The 19,212-nt window shown below is 40.8% G+C and overlaps 1 protein-coding gene across 5 annotated transcripts in view; it reads right to left on the bottom strand.

Moving 5' to 3' along the window:
* Positions 1 to 19,212, bottom strand: part of FMN1 (formin 1) — a 176,677-nt gene that overhangs the window by 109,567 nt on the left and 47,898 nt on the right. For 3 of the 5 annotated variants that reach the window (XM_048948464.1, XM_048948462.1, XM_048948463.1), the window contains 2 exons: positions 14,961 to 15,130; positions 2,578 to 2,695 (listed from right to left, as the gene is read on the bottom strand). In XM_048948464.1, the coding sequence (XP_048804421.1) occupies positions 2,578 to 2,695; positions 14,961 to 15,130 (288 nt within the window). Of the gene's footprint in view, positions 1 to 2,577; positions 2,696 to 4,757; positions 6,821 to 14,960; positions 15,131 to 19,212 lie in introns of those variants that run through there. The other 2 variants (XM_048948466.1, XM_048948467.1) reach the window with 1 other exon arrangement.

Below are 19,212 nucleotides of genomic sequence, written 5' to 3'. Positions count from 1 at the left end.
GTCCCATACATGTGTTCCTTGTTACATCCATTTTCTGTTCAATTGGTTTCTCACGCACCAAGCCAGACTCCAAGCCTCAGTAGGGAATTTGCTGCTCCTCCAAGCTGCTGTGAGTCACTGGGATGTCTGCTGCATAGGCCATACTAAGCCTGAATTTCTTGCTTTTACTAGGCAGCAAGAATAATGAGGAAAAGCATGGCAAGGAGGTGAGAGATCAAAAAGCTAGTAATTCTCACTCAATATCTCTGCCTTCCTGTCATATTTCACTGTGATGGAAGAAAAACAATAACTGAGAAGAGAATTGTAAGAAAGATCACAGTGTTCCAGCTTGCAAGTTTTCAAGCACTTTAAACACCACTTCTCATAACAAATGAAAAAAGCTATACTACCTCATAAAAAAAAGTATGGATTCTTGTACCCTGTTATAAATACTGGGGCATATGTCTACAGAGTTCTCCTTGGACATGATTGAAGAAAAAAAAGAAAGCTGTGTTAAATGAATTTACCTAATAATTCTACATATTGTTATTGTTTGTAATGTAGGTTCCAATATGAATCTATATAAAATATTTCATATTTTTTTCTATTCTTTTGGTAGCTTCAACTAAATTGTTGACTGAATGTTAAGTAATTTTAGCTTGCTCTATGCTACTAATAATCATCTGCTCAGGAAAACCACCGGAGGCAGACTGAAATCAGAAAGATCCCTGCCATAGATAATTTCTGAACTTGACTTGAAAGTCAAGAACTTTCCATTTCATCAGAACTGTCAGAACAAGGCACTGCTGGTCAGAAATGGGTTTCAGGTTATGGGACAAATCCAGTTTATACGTAATGATCATCAATAACCTGCTTCACAATAGATTACTAAGAATTCTATTTTGTTGACAACAAGTTTCCTCAGGTACTGGTAGCTGGGAGGCAACTTTACATGGGAAGGGGTGTAAGGGGAAATGTCAGTACATAAATGTTCTCTGCAGACACCAATCTCTGTTGGAGAGACTGAGATTAGAAACAATCCTGAACTGATACTTTCATTAAATGAACAAACAAACAACTAGCGATATGAGAGAACTTGAATATAAACTCTTGTTATAATTATATCTGCATTACTCTCATGAACAGTACCATCCTTCACCTGCAGGAGACCACATATAAACACTCCTGTCCATAACATTCCCCTTGGTTCTCAGTAAAGCAGACTGGTGTAGCTGCCCCACATGTCAGAGTCCCTGCTTCCATGACTGCTTTCTGAACATCCATGAATGTTATCAGAGTTGATCTACGAACGTGCTAACACCTTTAAGTCTGCTGCACTTTTAAAAAACAGTCTTTGCCTGTTTCCATTAAAAGCACCACTTCTGTCTCATCCTCTGAATCACCAGTGATTTGTTTTCATACAGATCCATCCATCTGCCAGACGCTGGGGTGACTAATGAACTGAAGAATCTGGTCTGTATAAAAACTTGACTTAGCAAATTAATCGTCACCATGTTGATGACACTGCCACCCAAAATAACACCGAAACAAAAGAGTAACAATTTACATGGGCTCTGAGCCAGTCTGCCCTTTCTATTCAAATTTCAGGAAAGCATGACCTAAATTCTCTACAAGTAGTAGAATTTGGAGCTTTTGTTAATTCAGTTTCTTTTCTTTCTTTCAGCCATGTGTTTTTGCTACAGATAATTATAGTCATTAGCAGAAAAAAAAATATTTATTTGTGGAAAATTAAATACAGCAAGCACACATCCTGTTATAAGAACGTAAGCTTAACAGAAAGAGACTGCAGTGCAGCTGAATACCCGTATCAGTACAGAAAACTTGCCCTGACTATCTAATGACAAACACACATCCCAGACTGACAGAAGCAATGTAAATCCAATTCTGCCTATATTAGAACAACACAGTTCCTTTCAACAACATCTACATGCATACATGCATATCATGCATTCAAAGTTTAAAAACACACAGAAAAAAAAAAAAAACAAAAAAAAACACCAAAACAAAGAAAAACAAATTAAGGTAGAAAGGGCTGAGGAAAGAAAGAAAAAAAAGTAATACACTGAACAATATGAAGGAGTAGATCCCCTATGCCTATATATTCATTCTCCTAGTACAAAGGCAAACGGATATCCACTGGAACTGGAAAGAACCACATAATATCAACATGAACACTTTCTCACAGCAAGATAGTATGAAAGCTTAGTTTTAAATTCTACTTAATTCTTCTGAGGCAGTGTTTGAGGCAGGTCATTGCCCTTGCCAATGAACACAGATGACAGGTCTCCTTTCCTTCGGTATTCTGCCACTTGTTTGAACAGAATCCCACTACAAATGGATAACCCATTGTACCAAAAAGCACTTATTTCCTTGTGAAACTTAAATGGGCAAGAATTTAGATGTCAACACATCTATCCATTTTGCATTTTAAAAGTCAGGTGCTTAACAAGTAACAGTAAACAGCAAGGTGTGTTTTTTCCAGATAAGAAAATACTGCAATTATCACTGTCTCTATCTTAAACAACGTTTAAAGTGTCAGAAACTCATTTCTGCGAATGCTTCACCTCTTTGTTTTACCTGCTTCTGTGTACTTTAATCCTACTTTTACTTCTTCATGATTTGCCTTCGGTGGTGGCCAGACAGTCTGGAGTCTCCCTGGAGTCTTGTCATCTTGCTCTGAGGGACTCAGATCAGGCTGTTGAAATTATGAAAGAAAAAAAATTAAAGTAGGCAGTATCAGTTGTTTCAAAGCAGATATCTGGCTCTACGTATATACTCAACTCAAAAAAGGTCATCATTTAAACAGTGCTCGAGCAGGACACAAAGAAACCAGTACAGAAAAATGTAGAAAAATAATTTTGAGGAGGGGGATATCCTAATGTATGTGACGTACAATGATTCTGTTGAAACTGTTTACAGCGGCACAGAAAGCTGCCTATGCTTTGATGAACCGAAGATGTGAGAAACACTTGTTTTTCTTCCTATATATACATATATATATATATATATATATAGGAAGATATACTTTTTTTTTTTTTCAGAGCAAAAAGCCAGGCCTCATCCTCACTCCTCTTACAAGTGAACATTGGTGGAATTCACCTGAGACATTGTTTGATGATACGATTTCTGGAAGCAGAGCTGGTTTGAGAAATTCCTGCCCCACCCACAGCAGCTTGCTCAGTCCACATACCACATAATGCTGCCACATCAAATTGCTGCTGCAGCTGGTAAAAGCACTGTGCTGTCAATTGGAATGGTGAAATTTTCCATTTAAGTGGGAAACATTAACAATAAACAAGCAAAACAAGAACTTTTTAGTGGTCTTTTTTTCAACCTAGCATTTCTGTAATCTGATCTACAACACATGAGTCATTGTGTAGACACAACTGCAGCAACAGTAGAACGCTGTATGAAAGTGGCCCCATAAAATGCTCATTTAGACATGGAAAAAGGCAGGGCAAGACCCTTCTACCTCGGCTTTGCCCAGGGAAAACTGGCCTAGCTTGCACTAGGCCAGCTGAGAGCTGACATTTGAGCCACTCATGCTGACAGCTGTGCCTCCTCCCTCCCGACCTGGCTTGCCGCAAGCCACACAGACGCTTACGCCAGCACAGCTAGAGAATGGTGTAAGGAGGAACCAGCAGCCCAAGGGTGGGAAGGGCACGCATGCACTGTAATTGCCATACATGCCGTGGCCCATGAGTGCCTCTTTTCTCCTCCCCATAGGTAATTTACTTAAAACTGGTATTATCAGTCTGCTCAGGTGTCAGTCATTTTTATGAATGTTTTAATTACGCGTAAGAATAAAAATTCTAAGAGAGTGCAACCAGCACAGCAAATTAACTTATAAGGCTTAGGGTCCAACCCTGCAAATTTAATCATTTGGATAAATTTCCCTGTTAGCCTACAGCACGCTTCTGGACTGATTGCAACTGCAAAGGAGCAGCTGAAAGAGTTTTAGATTTGGGAAAGTGATGGCTGCTCATCCGAGCCTCAATTGCACTCAAACTCATTTATCATTGTGCACATATACACAATTTTTTTTTCATTTCTTAAACATTAGTAAATATCCAGGCACATACAAACAATCACCTTGCAAATGATTGTATTAAACCATAACTCAAGTGGTCTAATTGGACACCCTCAGTCACACTCTGATAAGATTAAATTCTTATCAATATATGGAAAGCCAGGTACATATGTAAGTAAGAAATAAATACCTTTAAGTTCTACATTTTGGACAAATTAAACTGAATTAACCTGTAAGTTACTGTATCAGTTCTTATCCTAGAATTATTCCTAAAGGTTAAATGAAATATTAGTTGTAAAAATTAAAAAACAAAAGCCAATCAAACTGAAAAAAGAAAACAGAGCGAGACTGAGAGACCAGTAAGTACATGACATTAAATATTTGTAATACAAAACTGACTTTAAACACTACTTAGCGTATGGAAAACTGCTTTGTAATGACCTTTTAAAATGAAAAACTTGTGTTTATTTTCTGATTTTTATTAACAAACCATGATTATCAGTTCTAAGTTCTGCTAGAACTGCAGATGTTCAACAATTTTGAAAAATTTGCCCCAAGATTTCTTCAGTTTGGAATCCAAAAACTGAGACTGTCTAAAGTAGAAGACTTTGCCTTTTAGAAGACTTTTCTACACTTTGACCTTAAGTCCCCACCACTAATTTTAAAAATCAAAATATTTTATATCTATCTACGTCCAGATTTAGGAAGAAAAAATAAGCCAACCTACAGATTTGTCTGATGGTCCGTCACCAGGTTTAGATTTTGACCTTTCAAATACAGCTTTCAAGGACTCTTTCTCATTTCTCATTTTGCGTTTGATGGCTTCCAGCTCTGAAGGATCTGCCGTTGTCTCTTTTTTGGGAGGTCGTGTGAATAAAGCTTTAAAGACGTCCAGTGCAGATTCAGCAGGGCTTGTTTTTATTTCCTCAGAGAGAAACAGTGGCTCTGTTTTGCCAGAGGCTTTGTTCTCTGGGCCTTCATCGCTGTCCTCAGTCTCCCCAAACCCTGCACCAGAATCTTGGGTTCTCTCATCATTCTTGGAGACGTCTATGTTTAACAGGTGAGAGAGCTGCTCCAGGAAAGTAGGACTTGCTTTAGGTTCAGATGATTTCTTTTTTGTGGTCAAACCTGATGTAATGCTGGATTTCTTAACAGGCTGTCGTAATTTAAGCAGAGCTAAATCATTCTCCCTTGGCTTAATTTCTGTAATAGTTTCCCCATCCTCTGTGTTTAGTCCCTTTTTCCTCACACGTAGGCCACTAAAAAAAGCAGGCAGCTGGAAACTTTTTTCAGCCAGTGCTGTTTTATGGAGAGATGCATTATCAACTGAAGGCCTTTGATCCTCACCTGGAATTTCTGGAGGGCATTCCCCTGTAGCAAGCAAGGAACTGAACTGCTCATCCATTAACGTTCTGTCTTTGCCACTGGAATCACACTCCAGAACGCTGTCCAGCTCTCTGGGAAACCACTGAGAAATTGGTGGGTATAACTCAGTGTCTTCTCTACCCACAGAGTCATCGCTGTGTCTGTACCCTTCTGAATCTGACTCTTCCTTACTTTGATTGTTACCGTCCAAAGCCACAGCAGACAAAGCAGCATTGTTTAGCCCACATTTGCTTGTGTTGGTTTCATCAGCATCTGGGTCCTTACTCTCACCATCTGATTCCGTGTCACTTGTTGTGTGAACCAAAGTACCTTGTACGAGAATAGCATCGTTGTCAGATTCAGACAAAGAAGTCTGTACAGACCTTAAACGGGGAAGAAGTATTTCATTCTGTCCTGCCGGCTCCGGCTCCAGTTCAGCACGGCTGCCAGACATCGGGTCAGCCTGGTCACTGGTACAGCCTGCGCCGTGCTGGTTTTCTGAGTCGTCAACACCATCATTATCATTCCTCTCATACCGATTGTTAGCCTGAGTGTTGTCATTGGTGTGCAAAGGTTGAAACGCTTTAAGCACTGCTTCTTCTTCTTTGGGAGTTACCGATTCCAACTTGGCTGTAAGTCCAAAAAGCGCTCTGACCGCAAAAGTGGTGAAGACGTCCGGTTCACTCTCTGCGGGACCCGTCCGCTCGGGAAGCTGCCGGCTGCACCCCGTGTTTCCTCCTTCCATGCTGGGCGCGGGGCGCGGCTCCAGCTCCGTGCGGGCGCTGGGGACCGGCGCTCACCGCACGCAGCGCTGCGCGTCGGCGGGCCGGGCCCGGGGAGGGCAGGCAGCGGCCGGGCCGCGCTCCCGCTGCTTCCTGCTTCTCGCGCCACCGCCCATCGGCTGCCCGGGCTCCGGTAGGGAAAAGCAAAGGACGCGGCAAGCTCTCCGGCGCTCGGTCCCTCGCACAAAGGGCTTTTTGTCACAGCGGGTGTGCCGGCGCGCCGATCCCTGCTGGAAGCGCAACCAGTGGCTCTGCTCCCTCTCCCGCAATCCTACTGGCTGCCCGACTTCCTACTCGCAGCGCGGCTATATAAACGCGGCTCCCAGCCGGGGCAGCGCGCAGCGGCGGCGCGCCACTTCCTCGTAGCAGGACGCGGGCTGGGAACCTGCGGCGGGGAGCTCCCCGAGCGCTCCTCTGCATGGGCCTTCCGCATGGATAAGGCTCTTCCGTGATAAAGCCATCATCCCGGAAAGACAGCCAAGTCAAAACCCGAGGTGCGAATTCTGAAGTTCCCACTGCAAATGCTGTGCGGTGCTCTCGGGTCTCGGCTGGCCCGAGCGAGCACCTCGAAACGGAGCAAGGGAGGAAAAGGAGAGACTCCCTCCTGCTGTGCGGCAGGTCGCATTTGGAATGCAGACTTCAGCCTGCAGGGCCACGAACAACACCCAGCAGGACTGGTTTCGTGTTACCGGAGCCGTCCGGGAGCCGCGGGCAGGTGGCACCGAGCGCCGGCACCGCGCCCAGCGCCGCGAGCTGCTTGCGGGCAGCAAGCCAGCGCGGGTAACAGGTCAGCGGCTCCGGCAGCAACAACCCAGCGCTGCCCCACAGCGCTCGGTGCCGTGCATCTGCGTAGTGCCACCCCAGTCCCGTGTCAGATTGTTTTCACTTAGTCCATGTAGTTGAACTTTAAGAGAAAAAGTCTACGGAATATATGCATTTTTGCTTAACGTGTGAAGGTACAAAATATTCTTAAGCACCTTTGAAAGTCACAAAGTCATTTACATTTGGGTCAGGTTCCAGTCAAAAGTCTTCACTTTTCTTCCTTTCCTTATTTTTGGAGTTGGAGAGACTAGAAATTCCTGCAGCTTTGCAATTTTCTAATACCCTTATGTTAAAGAAGTTACTTCATTCCTGTTTCCACAGCAGCATCTCAGAAATTCAAAGATGATCACTTTTTTTGCAGCCAAGTTTGAAGGTCATCCTGCATTGGGCTGTTTAGGTGCAATGATAGACCTCATTCAGCAGCGTGCTGGAAGCAGGTTTTCTCAGAAAGTTGGCTGTACCTGGCACTCTTGTGCCAAATTACAGAAAAATATTCACTGAAAAACTGAACATCACAGACACTGAGCAACAACTAAGTATACCAACAGGTTTGGTATGAAAGACATGTTTGCCTTTCGCATACACTATAAAAAGTCAAGTCATCATAATGTCAACAGCAAAAGGTCTGTACTGCAGGAAACAAGTTTCCCTAAACTCAGATTGTAACACAAAGGGCATAGGTAAAGCCTACAGACACTCTTTCGATTATGTGATTGCACACATACCTGTAAACAAAAGGTACTGGAATCACTCCCACCTTCATTTGTGACTTAACCATAGAGCAATATATTCTCTTTACTATTGGCCATTTCCTGCAGTAAGCTCTGGACTTGCTTCTTCAGTACTCTTTATCATCAAGTGCCAAGGATGGGAACAACCCTGTAAGAGTCATGGCTTGCTAGTCTTAATATAGATAACCATCTTACAAGGATGTTCTATGGAATGAGAGTCTTTATCACTCCCTGTGCCAAGATACTCATAGAATCCAAGGTTAGTAAGACAAGTGGTAGGAAGCTCCTTTCACACTGGCGTGAGTTTCTCGCAGATTACTCTATGGTTAAGCTTTGCTTATTTCTGTATTTATTTATTTGGGGTAAGGTTAACTTGTGATGAATAAACTGTAAATTGCATTTTTTCAAAAATAGTTTGGTTGGTCACCAACCAGGAGTACAGCTACATCAGAAACTTCATGGTAGCATACTCACTAGATTATGCTAAAACATTTCCTTTACTATCTATTCTGAATTTAAAAATATATGATCAACTCAATTTAAAAGGGGACTTAAAAGCAGGAAAACCATGCTTTATATTTAAACAATTTCCCAACAAAATTTATGAGACAAAGATCAATTCAGTAGTGAAAAGAATGGTTCTTTGAGAGTCAGGCCAAAATTATGCTTCCTGCTGATATGCTAGGAAACTCAGAGGTGAACACAGAATAATTAGAAGTCCAGAAGTAGAAATATGCCTTATATCAACAAGGGCAATAATTCAAACTTGAAGAAAATCAGACTGTTTTATATGTACTCTTGTTTGTATGTTCTCTTGATAGCAAACTTCAGGAATTGAAAAGTTCAAGACTTCTAACATTAGGAAGTAGTGAAGGATTCATCTCTACATCTGCTGCTAGGGAAATTATCGAAACTGAACCTCCAGTTCAGAACATGACTTATAAACCCCAACCTCAAATAAAGAAAAATACTGTAATGTCGTTTCTCCCAAGCTGACAATTACTCCACTGGACAGCCCCAGCACGGGGACTGGATATGGATATAACCAATGAAGAACACACGGGTTTCAATAGAACATCCCTGGCTAAACAGTATATATCTCTACATGCCCTTAATATTTTTACATAAGAAGGGATGATGACTTCCATATGGAAATGGGACTGAGCCAAGGAACACTCCCCAGGCAAAAGTGTTTTAACACTGGGTAGATCTCCTCAGGAATGTCTCTCTGAACAGACTTTAATGCTGCATCTGAAGGATGAAACAAAATTTCCAATCTTTAGAAAAAGAAATAATTTATGGTAATGATACAAGATTCTTTGTTTAACAAAACCAACAACACTTTGCTGTCTCTGAAAAGCCCCTAGAGCCTGCCACAGCAACACTGAGGGCAGTTAATGCATTAATTACGCAAAAGGACAATCATTCCTTTCAGTTTAAAGAACATTTAATAACCCACACCCTTTCTGACCTACATTTCATCACAGACAGAAGTCACACCTACAGCAAGCCCCAGCGCTATTCTTGAAGTGCCTGAGAGCTTTAACATTTCTTTGAAGAGGACAGACAGTAAGACAGAAATACAACTAATCATTCCTATCATTACACAGCAGGGCTCAATGCTTCCTGACAGCATATCTAGATTGCATTTTCAGATCACAGCAAAATAAAGAAAAACAAACAAGGCACAGAGACATAGAAATAGCTAAACTGTATGGAAAACAAAACTTACCATGAATTTTTAAGGGAAAGGGTCTGGAAACAAAATTACTTGCTTTTTTTTTTTTCTTTTTTTTTTTTTTTTTAAAGCATCATAGACATGAAATAGGCACTGATTGTGTCAGGCTGAAGAGCCACATGGAGGCAGCCAGTTGTGGCAGTAGCTCCAGGAGTTAGAGCTGGTCTGAACTCAGCTGATCCAGTCCTGCTCCATGCACCATCCCCAGCTAAACATCTACTCTGCTGATTGATAAAGATCTCCAACTCTGCCCAACTGCCAACTGCCCAACTTCAACTGCCTCTGAAACTGTTTATCTCATATTATACTTAGTAGTTTAGCTCTTCAAATGCTCTAACATAAGAAGGGCATCTACTTGTTTTCAGGTTTGTTTTTGTTTGACATACAGTAAGCCAATATATGAGCAATCTTCCTGCAGTACTGGAAATTTAAGTACTGATATTATAATTGCTTTAAACACTCAAATTATTGCACTCAAAAATCTGCATGGCCATCTGAAACATGGCTTGTCTTTCACGTTGCAGTCACCATTGCTGAAATGCACCACTCACCATCACACTGTGCTCACAGCCACTTTTTGGCCTTCATAAACATTCAGCAAGCAAATTCAATGCCACACCTTTGCTTCACATGCACTTCAATACCAGGCACCATTGTTGCCCGACTGCCCCTCTGCTGCCATCTGTCACACAGCAACAAAATAGAATATTGATGGGAATGGTCAACCACCACACCAACATCCACCTCTGGTGTTGTGGGCCAACATAATAAAACAAGAGGAATTACTTTTGGAGCAAGCACTGTATAAGTAATTGATTTTAGACTTAACAACAGACGCATAGATAAGGTAATTCTTACCAAAACTCAACATTATATGATACTAAAAGTATGAGCAGACATCAGGCATGTTGGGGTGGAGGGGGCACTGAAAACATGGAATGTGGTTTTTAATATCTTCATCAAAACTGTGTTTCACACTGAGATATTGACTATTTTAGGTAATCAGAAAGATCATAACTGTTAAGTAGTTGTAAAACAAAAGGGCACTGTAAGAAAGAATTTACTATTTTGAAATAGTCTGTATAATATCATTAAATGTACAGAACAGTGAAGCAGAAAATCCCACCATGTGAGAAATCATTGAAAGCTCTGAGGCAGGGCTTATAGCAAAGAATGCATTGGTTGATCTTGAGATTGAAATGGACATACAAAGTAACAAAGATAGGGAACAGGATAACTGTAAACTGAGAAGGATCTTTGTGCACAATAATACAAAGACTGGCATTTTGTGTAAGAAAGAACAGAGTTGAATTTTCAGTCTTTTGCATTCCTGCATTTCTTTTCTAGGTTGCTCTATTCTCCTCCTCTTTTCATTTTCAGCAGGCCTTTTACACTCCATCTACAGCATGACTTAATAGTTTAAAGCTTAAAATAAAAACTTAATAAAGTAAAATCCACAGTCATGTCAAAAGATTTACCAGAAATTCTTGAGCAGCTGCTATCTATTAATACTTATTTGAGCCCCAGATGTACGCCTCATTGAAGTGTCTTTTCATGTGAGATGAAATTCTGTATGAAGTAGAGGGTGGAATTTCATTTTTGTGTTGGTTCCTTATCTTCTGCATTCTAGACAGCAAATGAGAATCCAGCATGCTGAAATTAAGATCTTAAAAACTAATGCAGACTACTGATTCAGACTGCACATTTTCCTGTTAGAGCAGAATTCATTCACAATCTTATTCCTGATCTACTTTATCTTCCTCCTTCCAGCTAATAAAAACAGAAGCATCTTCTCAATAACACAAGGAAACTGTCTGGGGAAGTAGAGGAATCCCCATCCCTGTTGGGGTTTAAGATAGCACGTACATGAAACTAAGGGACACTGTTTAGTGATGGAACACGATAAGTCAAGTTAATGCTTGGACTTGGCTGTTTTGAAAATCTTTTCCTGGATATTTTTATGATTCTATATATGCATATATAACTGTATAATGTATTTCTATACAAGGCTGCTCTTGTAAGGCAGAACAAGGCAAAGCAGCTTTGTTTTTAACTTTGTCACTTTAAGTAACATAATTACATTTCAAAACAACAATAACTAAATTTTCATCAATCATGTTAAGTTTTTTCTTCAAATAGCAAAGACGGGCCATAGATCACATGAATTAGAGTGATCGTGAGGAAATGAATAGGTCCAATTCAGTCAGTATTCCTTGGAAATGTTTTTTGTTTTGCTTTGGAGTTGCATTTTGGACACATTCTCTGACCACAGCTGTCATGCTGTTCAGTCTGAGGAGCACAGAGAAGACAGCATCTGGGAACAGACTGCTGTCACCAGAGCAATTCATGAAGCTTATTTCATGGAACTGTCTGCATTGGAAGGAACCCTTAAGCTCTCCAACATCCCTGCAATGAACAAGGACAGCTACAGTCAGATCGGGCTCTTCAGAGCCCCATCCAGCCTGACCTTGAGTGTCTCCAAGGATGGGCAGCCACCAGCTCCCTAGGCAAAATGTTCCAGTGCTTCACTGTCCTTAACGTGAAACACTTCTTCCTTATATCCAGTCTAAATCTCCTCTCTTGTATTTTGAGACCATTTCCCCCTGTCTTATCACAAAAGACCCTGCCAAACAGCATGTTCCCTTCTTTTTTATAGCCCCCCTGTACATACTGAAAGGCTGCTCTCTGGTCTCCCTAGAACCTCCTCTTCTCCAAGCTGAAATTCCCAGTTCGTGTCAACAGCACCACACAGCTAGATGTCACTCACAAACTTGCTGAGAGTGCACTTGATCCAACCACCAGCATCACTGATGAAGATATTAAAGAGCATCTGTTTAAGTACAGATTCCTGGGAGACGACACTCATCACTTCACTCTCTGGGAACAATCTTTCAACCATTTCCTCATCTATCACAGTCCACTTATCAAATCCATATATTTGCAATTTAGAGAGAAGGATGTTACAGGGAAACATTGTCAAAGGCTTTTCTGAATTCTAGACAGATGACATAAAAGATGGCTCATCCTTTTTTCACTGCTGCAGTTACACCACTACGTTGGTCAGGAAGGACTTGCTCTTGGTGAAACCAAGCTGGTTGTCTTGTATCACTTCCCTCTCTCCCATGTGTTTAAGCATAGCTTACAGGAGAATTTGCTTCATGATCTTCCCTGGCACAGAGATAAGGCTGACAAATCAGTAATTCCCTTAGTTGCTTGCAACTCTTCTGAAAAATGGATGTGTTGTTGCCTTTTTACAGTCACCACAGACTTCACATCGCTGTAGTGACTTTTCAAATATCATTGAGAGTGATTTGCTGATTTTCCTCATAGGTTGCGTGTACCAGTGCTGCAAGTCCAAATAGATTCTGATGGCAGCATCAGTAGCAGCTTTCTCATCATCGTTCTTCTGGCAGTTCCATTTCTAATGCTTTATCATTAACGGACCTGGACTTGTAGCAGAAGAATAGGTACAGATACCCTAGAGCTCTGCAAGTAATTCAGCCCCGAGTTCTGTCTTGACAGATTTTCAAGGAGGAGTTACAGGGAGTGAGCTGCAGGATAAAATTTTCTGTGGATCACTTATTGCCTATTATCTTTTTAAGAGATATGGAGACTGTTGTTCTGAGTATGAATAAATATTTTTCCTTGTTCAGGTAGTGAAATAATTTCATTTTCTATGACACATTTAATAAGATTCCTAGACAGAAAATGCTGATTGAATAAAGGAAAATGGAAGCAAACTGCTCATTGATCTTAGATGTCTTACTTTACTCAAATCATTATACTTAAATGGCTTTTGATTAAGTACTTCTTCTGTATGGGAGGACTTGATAAATACAGATGAAATGTCATCATGGGTTAGATTCTTCATGTTGTAGTGTGCATTTGTACTAGCAATAGCAATTCGTATCGGTTCTTTTCAATCCAGTTACTTGCTTTCATCTCAGTGTTTTATTGCAAGGATAAACCTGTATTTCCATGGTACAACAACATTGTTAAATTATTTTAGGAGTTGAAGGTTAGGACACCAAGTCAATTTTATGGCAATCGCAAGAGAACAGGAACAATCATCATGACAAATATTTTAAATGTGTCAGATTCTGTGTCAGTTCTGGTATTTACACCAATAGATGTCACTATTGCACAAATTGTCACTGTTTCTTCACACAAACCACAAAAGTACTGCCTTCACAGTGTTGTCTTTCAGTCTTTTTATCCTTTATCATAGAATGGCTTAGGTTGAAGAGGACCTTAAAGATCATTGAGATCCACCATCCCTGCCATTGGCAGGATCGTCACACACAAGATCATAGAATCATGGAATCATAGAATGGCCTGGGTGACCACCATGATTGTCTAGTTTCAACCCCCCTGCTACATGCAGGGTCGCCAACCACCAGACCAGGCTGCCCAGAGCCACATCCAGCCTGCCCTTGAATGCCTCTAGGGATGGGGCATCCACAACATCCTTGGGCAACCTTTTCCTGTGTGTCACCACACAGTATGAAGAACTTCCTCCACAGGTCCCTCTGCCCTGCTACTCACAGAACCAAGCCAAATCAGCACATAAACCATTGACAGTTCTATCACCATCACGACATGTAAAAAGTCAGTTTCCCTCCTGCCTTTAAGCTCCCCTTAAGTACTGGAAGGCAGCAATATGGTCTCCTTGGAGCCTTCTCTTCTCAATACTAAACAAGCCCAACTTCCTCAACCTTCCTTCTTTGGAGATGCTTCAGACCTTTGATCATCTTTGTGGTCCTCTTCTGTACCCTTTCCAGCAGCTCCACAGCCCTCTTGTACTGGGGTCCTCATGGCTGGACATAGCACCAGATGAGGCCTTACAAAGGCAGAACAGGCAGTGACAATCAGCTCCCTCTCCCTGCTGACCACCCCTCTTCTTTAACTAACTCAGATACTGTTGGCCTTACAGGCTACAAGAGCACACTTGATTTGGTTCTTTCCTCTTCCACTGCATTCTGTTCCCACTCCGGGTGGCATGTGAAAGTTTATAAACTTTTCCTGACAAATTTATGACTAGTCTGATTCCAGTGCCAGCTCAGCTTCCCCAGAACAGAGAAATTTTAAAACTAACAACACAGTTCCAAGCACTCCTGAGCTGTACACATGCATGCACATGTGCACTCACATTCACTGCTTACTGACTCAAATAATCCTGGTCATCTGCAAGCTCCTCCAATCCACTTCCAGGAAAATAACCAATTTAAACAAAATGCACATCGTGATTTCAGTAATCACATGTCACGTACCTTAATCTATTCATATAATTTATATATTTTCGTATATATAGCTCTCAGGACTTAGCCACATATACACACATGGAATCAGAAATCCTGGAAAGCTGTACTGCATCCAAAACTTTTCTATTCATCTCATATTTTGGAGCACGGCTTTAGACACATCAGAAATAAATGCAGATCAGAAACATATATAAAAATGCTTGTTGAAATCCAATATTGAGTGCTACTCACATTCAATTCCAGACTCAAATGCAATGAATTCCTGTTGATCTTCTCCTTCTCGCTTGAGTGAGCCAACGGGTTTGACAGTCTGCAATCCAAGATCCAGGTATCTTCATCTCTGTTTGCTGCATCCAAATTTGTCAGCCGTTCAGTGAAGTCTTCTTTTAAAGCAGTCTCTACTGGAACAACAAAATGAAATAAAAGGAAGTAATTGTATGCATCTGCAGGTAGTATCTACATGTAGGATGTTCTTAATATTTTTGAAACTCTGGTGAACACTATCAACACATACACACTTTCAGTTTTCCTATTTGTTATTTGTTATAAGAACAAAATAAAATAGCATAAATGGGGTTCATTATGTTATCATTTGAGAAAAAAATTGTTCTCAAATTTCATGGAAAAAAAAATTATAGCAAAACTATGGGCTGCTTGCCTTGCCCCTTTCATACTAGATGGTAGTTTTCATCTCCACTGCAAAGGCCTTCTTTAATGTGCTTTTTCCCAGAATATATTTCAGAGGTGGCTATGAGGTGCAAAACTAAGCTAAAGCAGGTCAACTGGCTGATTAGACAAAATTTCTGATATCAGCTAAGTGCACCCTTAGCGGTTATTGTACTGATCTACATTAGCCAGTTACACATGAGATGAATCTTTTAGTTGGAAGTGATATTTTATAGAATCATAGAATGATTTGGGTTGGAAGTACCTTTAAGATCATCTACTTCCAACCCTCTGCTATAGGCAGGACCATCTCCGTTTAGACCAGCTTGCTCAAAGCCCCATCCAGCCCGGCCTCAAAAGCCTCTAGGGAGGGGGGCATTCACAACCTCTCTGAGCAACCTGTTCCAGTGTGTCACCACCCTCACAGTAAAGAATTACTTCCTATTATCTAGCATGAATCTACTCTCTTCCAGTTCAAAGTCATTTTCCCTTGTTCCGTCAATACGTGCCCTTATAAAGAGTCCCTCCCCAGCTTTCCTATAGGCCATTTAAGGTACTCTTGATCTTGCTCCATTAACCTTAAGCAAAATATCAACATATAATTGTCTGGTTACAAACAAGTAAAGGTGAATTCAGAGAGTTAAGAGCAAGAACTGACAGCCAACAGCCCACAGCCCTGCATCAGACACTCCAGTTACAGGTCACTCTCTCTCCAATTTACAGCATCTATTCTTTATGGAAGTATCTAACTACTTTATCCAAAGTAGTTTTTTTTCCTGAATGATAGCCCCTCATTGATAAAACCAATGAATTCCAGAGAGGCAATATGTTCTCTGAACATGTGTGATACAATGTTATAAACCAAAGGACTATCCTCCTTTTATATATGCAGACACATCTGCCCTGCAACATTCTAGTGGAAAGTTCAAATCTTGTACAATTGTACTTAAGATTTTGTATTTTATTTTTAATTTTTGGTATTTTCCCTGATTGTAAAAGATTATGGTAAAAAGAAGCATGAGGGTTATAATCTCTAAACTTGTTTGATTAAATTTAGGTTGATTTTCAAAGCTTTTGAAAGCTTATGGCTCAAAATAATTCAGATCTCTCACTGCATCAATAAGCATAGCAAATTAAAATACTGGGTAAAGTGGGCAACAATCCTTGAAGCTTTAATATTCTTCTTGAAAGGTAAAGTCCTCATGGAACAGAACATCTTAATGAATTAAACTATCCTAAAATGTTCTTGAATTTCACCTCTTGCCAGAAGAGCCCAGATGCAGCCTACAAGGTGTAGCGTGTCTGGGCTCAAATCCAAAGCCTGTCTCATTTTATTATAAAATCCTAACAATTGCGAGATACTGAGGAAGCTCACCATTCTCAGGATTAAGGAATAATAATATTTTTATAAATTGTATGTAGAAACTGCTTCTTTGTGTGGTCTACTCAGAAACAAATCTAAGAATTCTGATTATGTGGACATGAATAGCAGTAACAGTTTATAATCACAGAATCACAGAATCACCCGGGTTGGAAGGGACCCCAAGGATCATGTAGTTCCAATCCCCCTGCCTAGCAGGGCCACCAAACATACACATTCAGATCAGGTTGCCCAGGACCCCGTCCAACCTGGCCTTAAACACGTCCAAGGACGGGGCATCCACAACCTCCCTGGGCAGCCCGTTCCAGGGCCTAACCACTCTCCTTGTAAAGAACTTCCCCCTAACATCCAACCTAAATCTTCCCTCCTTCAACTTAAAACCATTTCCCCTAGTCCTGCTGTTGTCAGCCCTTTTGAAGAGTTTACTCCCCTCCTGGGTGTAGGTTCCCTTCAGGTATTGATAGGCTGCAATGAGGTCACCCTGCAGCCTTCTCTTCTCCAGGCTGAACAAGCCCAACTCCCTCAGCCTGTCCTCATAGGGAAGGTGCTCCAGCCCCTTGATCATCTTAGTCGCCCTCCTCTGGACCCTTTCCAAAATCTCTATGTCTTTCTTGTACTGAGGGCTCCACACCTGGACACAGTACTCCAGATGGGGCCTCACAAGAGCCGAGTAGAGAGGGACAATCACCTCCCTGTCCCTGCTGGCCACCCCTATAATAATGCTTCAAGAAACCTTACTAATGCATGAACTGAATATGCGTACCCCCATTTATCTATTTTCTAGCAGAACCTCCAAATCTCATTCCACTTACAAGGGCAACATGGAGGCATTTCACAGACCATTCATTCCTAGCTAAGGAAGCAAATGTACATTACAGAGGGTTGCCGAGCTCAAGCCGCTGTTTATTCTCAATCTTCCAGATTTGGGAAGCTCTGGAGCCAATTAGGGGAGGACACTGCAGAAGGTCCCAACTGTGCTGCAGAGGCCTCTGAAGGCCACAGAGACAGTAATGATAGTAGTCACCCACTGCTGCCCTAGAGGCAAGTATCACAACAGAAGCTGCTGTGTGTTGAAAAAAAAGCTCCCCCATTAGCTGACCAGGTCAGTATCTTGCAAAAAACAGAGCTGCTCTGAATCAACCCCAAGACGACCCTGTCCAGTGACAGCTGCTCTCCTTTGCTGCAGTTAACACTGCTGTTTGCTTGCTGCAGTGATCTCCCAACAAATATCCACAGTCAAGAAATAGAGGGTAATACCCCATGCGTATACTTTAGCAACTTTAGCTATTTTTTCAACTTGTATTGCTTTCTATTCTCTGTTTTGTTTTTTGGGTATTTTTGTCTCCAAAAAGCCCAAATACTTTCCAAGAGATTCCAGTTGCTAATCAAACTGTCTCCTAGGTTTTACAGTTAACACTAATGAGGTCATGCCTCCTATTAACACTCAATGTAGAAAGAATAGTGTGCAAATATTCCCTTGGCTTTGCTGCCAAAGGAATGGCAGGCACTGCCTGCTCACAGCTGCAACAGTGGTTATTTCTCCATTACTATGACAATCTCAGTGTGTCAGTTGAACCTGATTTAGAAACCTGAAAAAGTGTCAGCCTTTCAGTGCATTTTAGCTTTGTAAAATGAAATTGCCTCTGAAACTTTTGTATTACTAACATATGCTCCTAGTATAAGTTCATAAAAAAATAAACAGCATTACATATAGATTATATAAAATACTATAGACACATACCACTACATTTCTTGGAATTCACTTTTTGCCTCGCACTTTCCCCACCATTAGCATTTAAATATGAAATTTGTATTTCTGTTCTTCAGTCCAGTTTTAAAAAATCCTCAAACCCCCCTCAAACCCTCCCAGAATGGAACAATCTCAGTCTTCCAAACACATGTAGCACATTATTCAGCTTTAAGTGTTAACATCTACCATAGAAGTACTAGATAACACATAGAAGATGTAATTTGGTTAACAGATTAGTAGATTAATACATTTTAACTGTTGTATCTAAAATCTGAATTAATTGCAAATAATAAGCAATAATACAAGGCAGCATGACTAAAACATTTTCACTGCATAATCTCCATGGTTTAAAAAAATTCTCATTGAAATGCAATAAACATTATTTATTTCATCATTCATTTCATTTACCTAAGAAGAATTCCACTTTATCTTCATACTAGCAACGCTCACCTAAAGCACAAGCTTTTTTAAGCATTAATAAATAAAAAGCACATTTAATTTAAAGCTGGGCAAAGTAATTGCAGGAAAGCTGAGTACTTAACACTTCCCTGGAAATGTTGACTACTTAGAATTTTCAAGCACAAATAACATTATTGAAAAAATCTTTTCATATCTACAGATAAGACATATGTTGCACAGGGGTACAGATAAAACAGCTCCCCAGTTTCTCCCAGACATACTGTGTT

The sequence above is a fragment of the Lagopus muta genome, chromosome 6 (genome assembly GCF_023343835.1).
Source record: "Lagopus muta isolate bLagMut1 chromosome 6, bLagMut1 primary, whole genome shotgun sequence".
NCBI classification, from domain to species: domain Eukaryota; kingdom Metazoa; phylum Chordata; class Aves; order Galliformes; family Phasianidae; genus Lagopus; species Lagopus muta.
The sequence above is the reverse complement of the archived record's forward strand: the minus strand, read 5'-3'. Positions and strand labels throughout refer to the sequence as shown.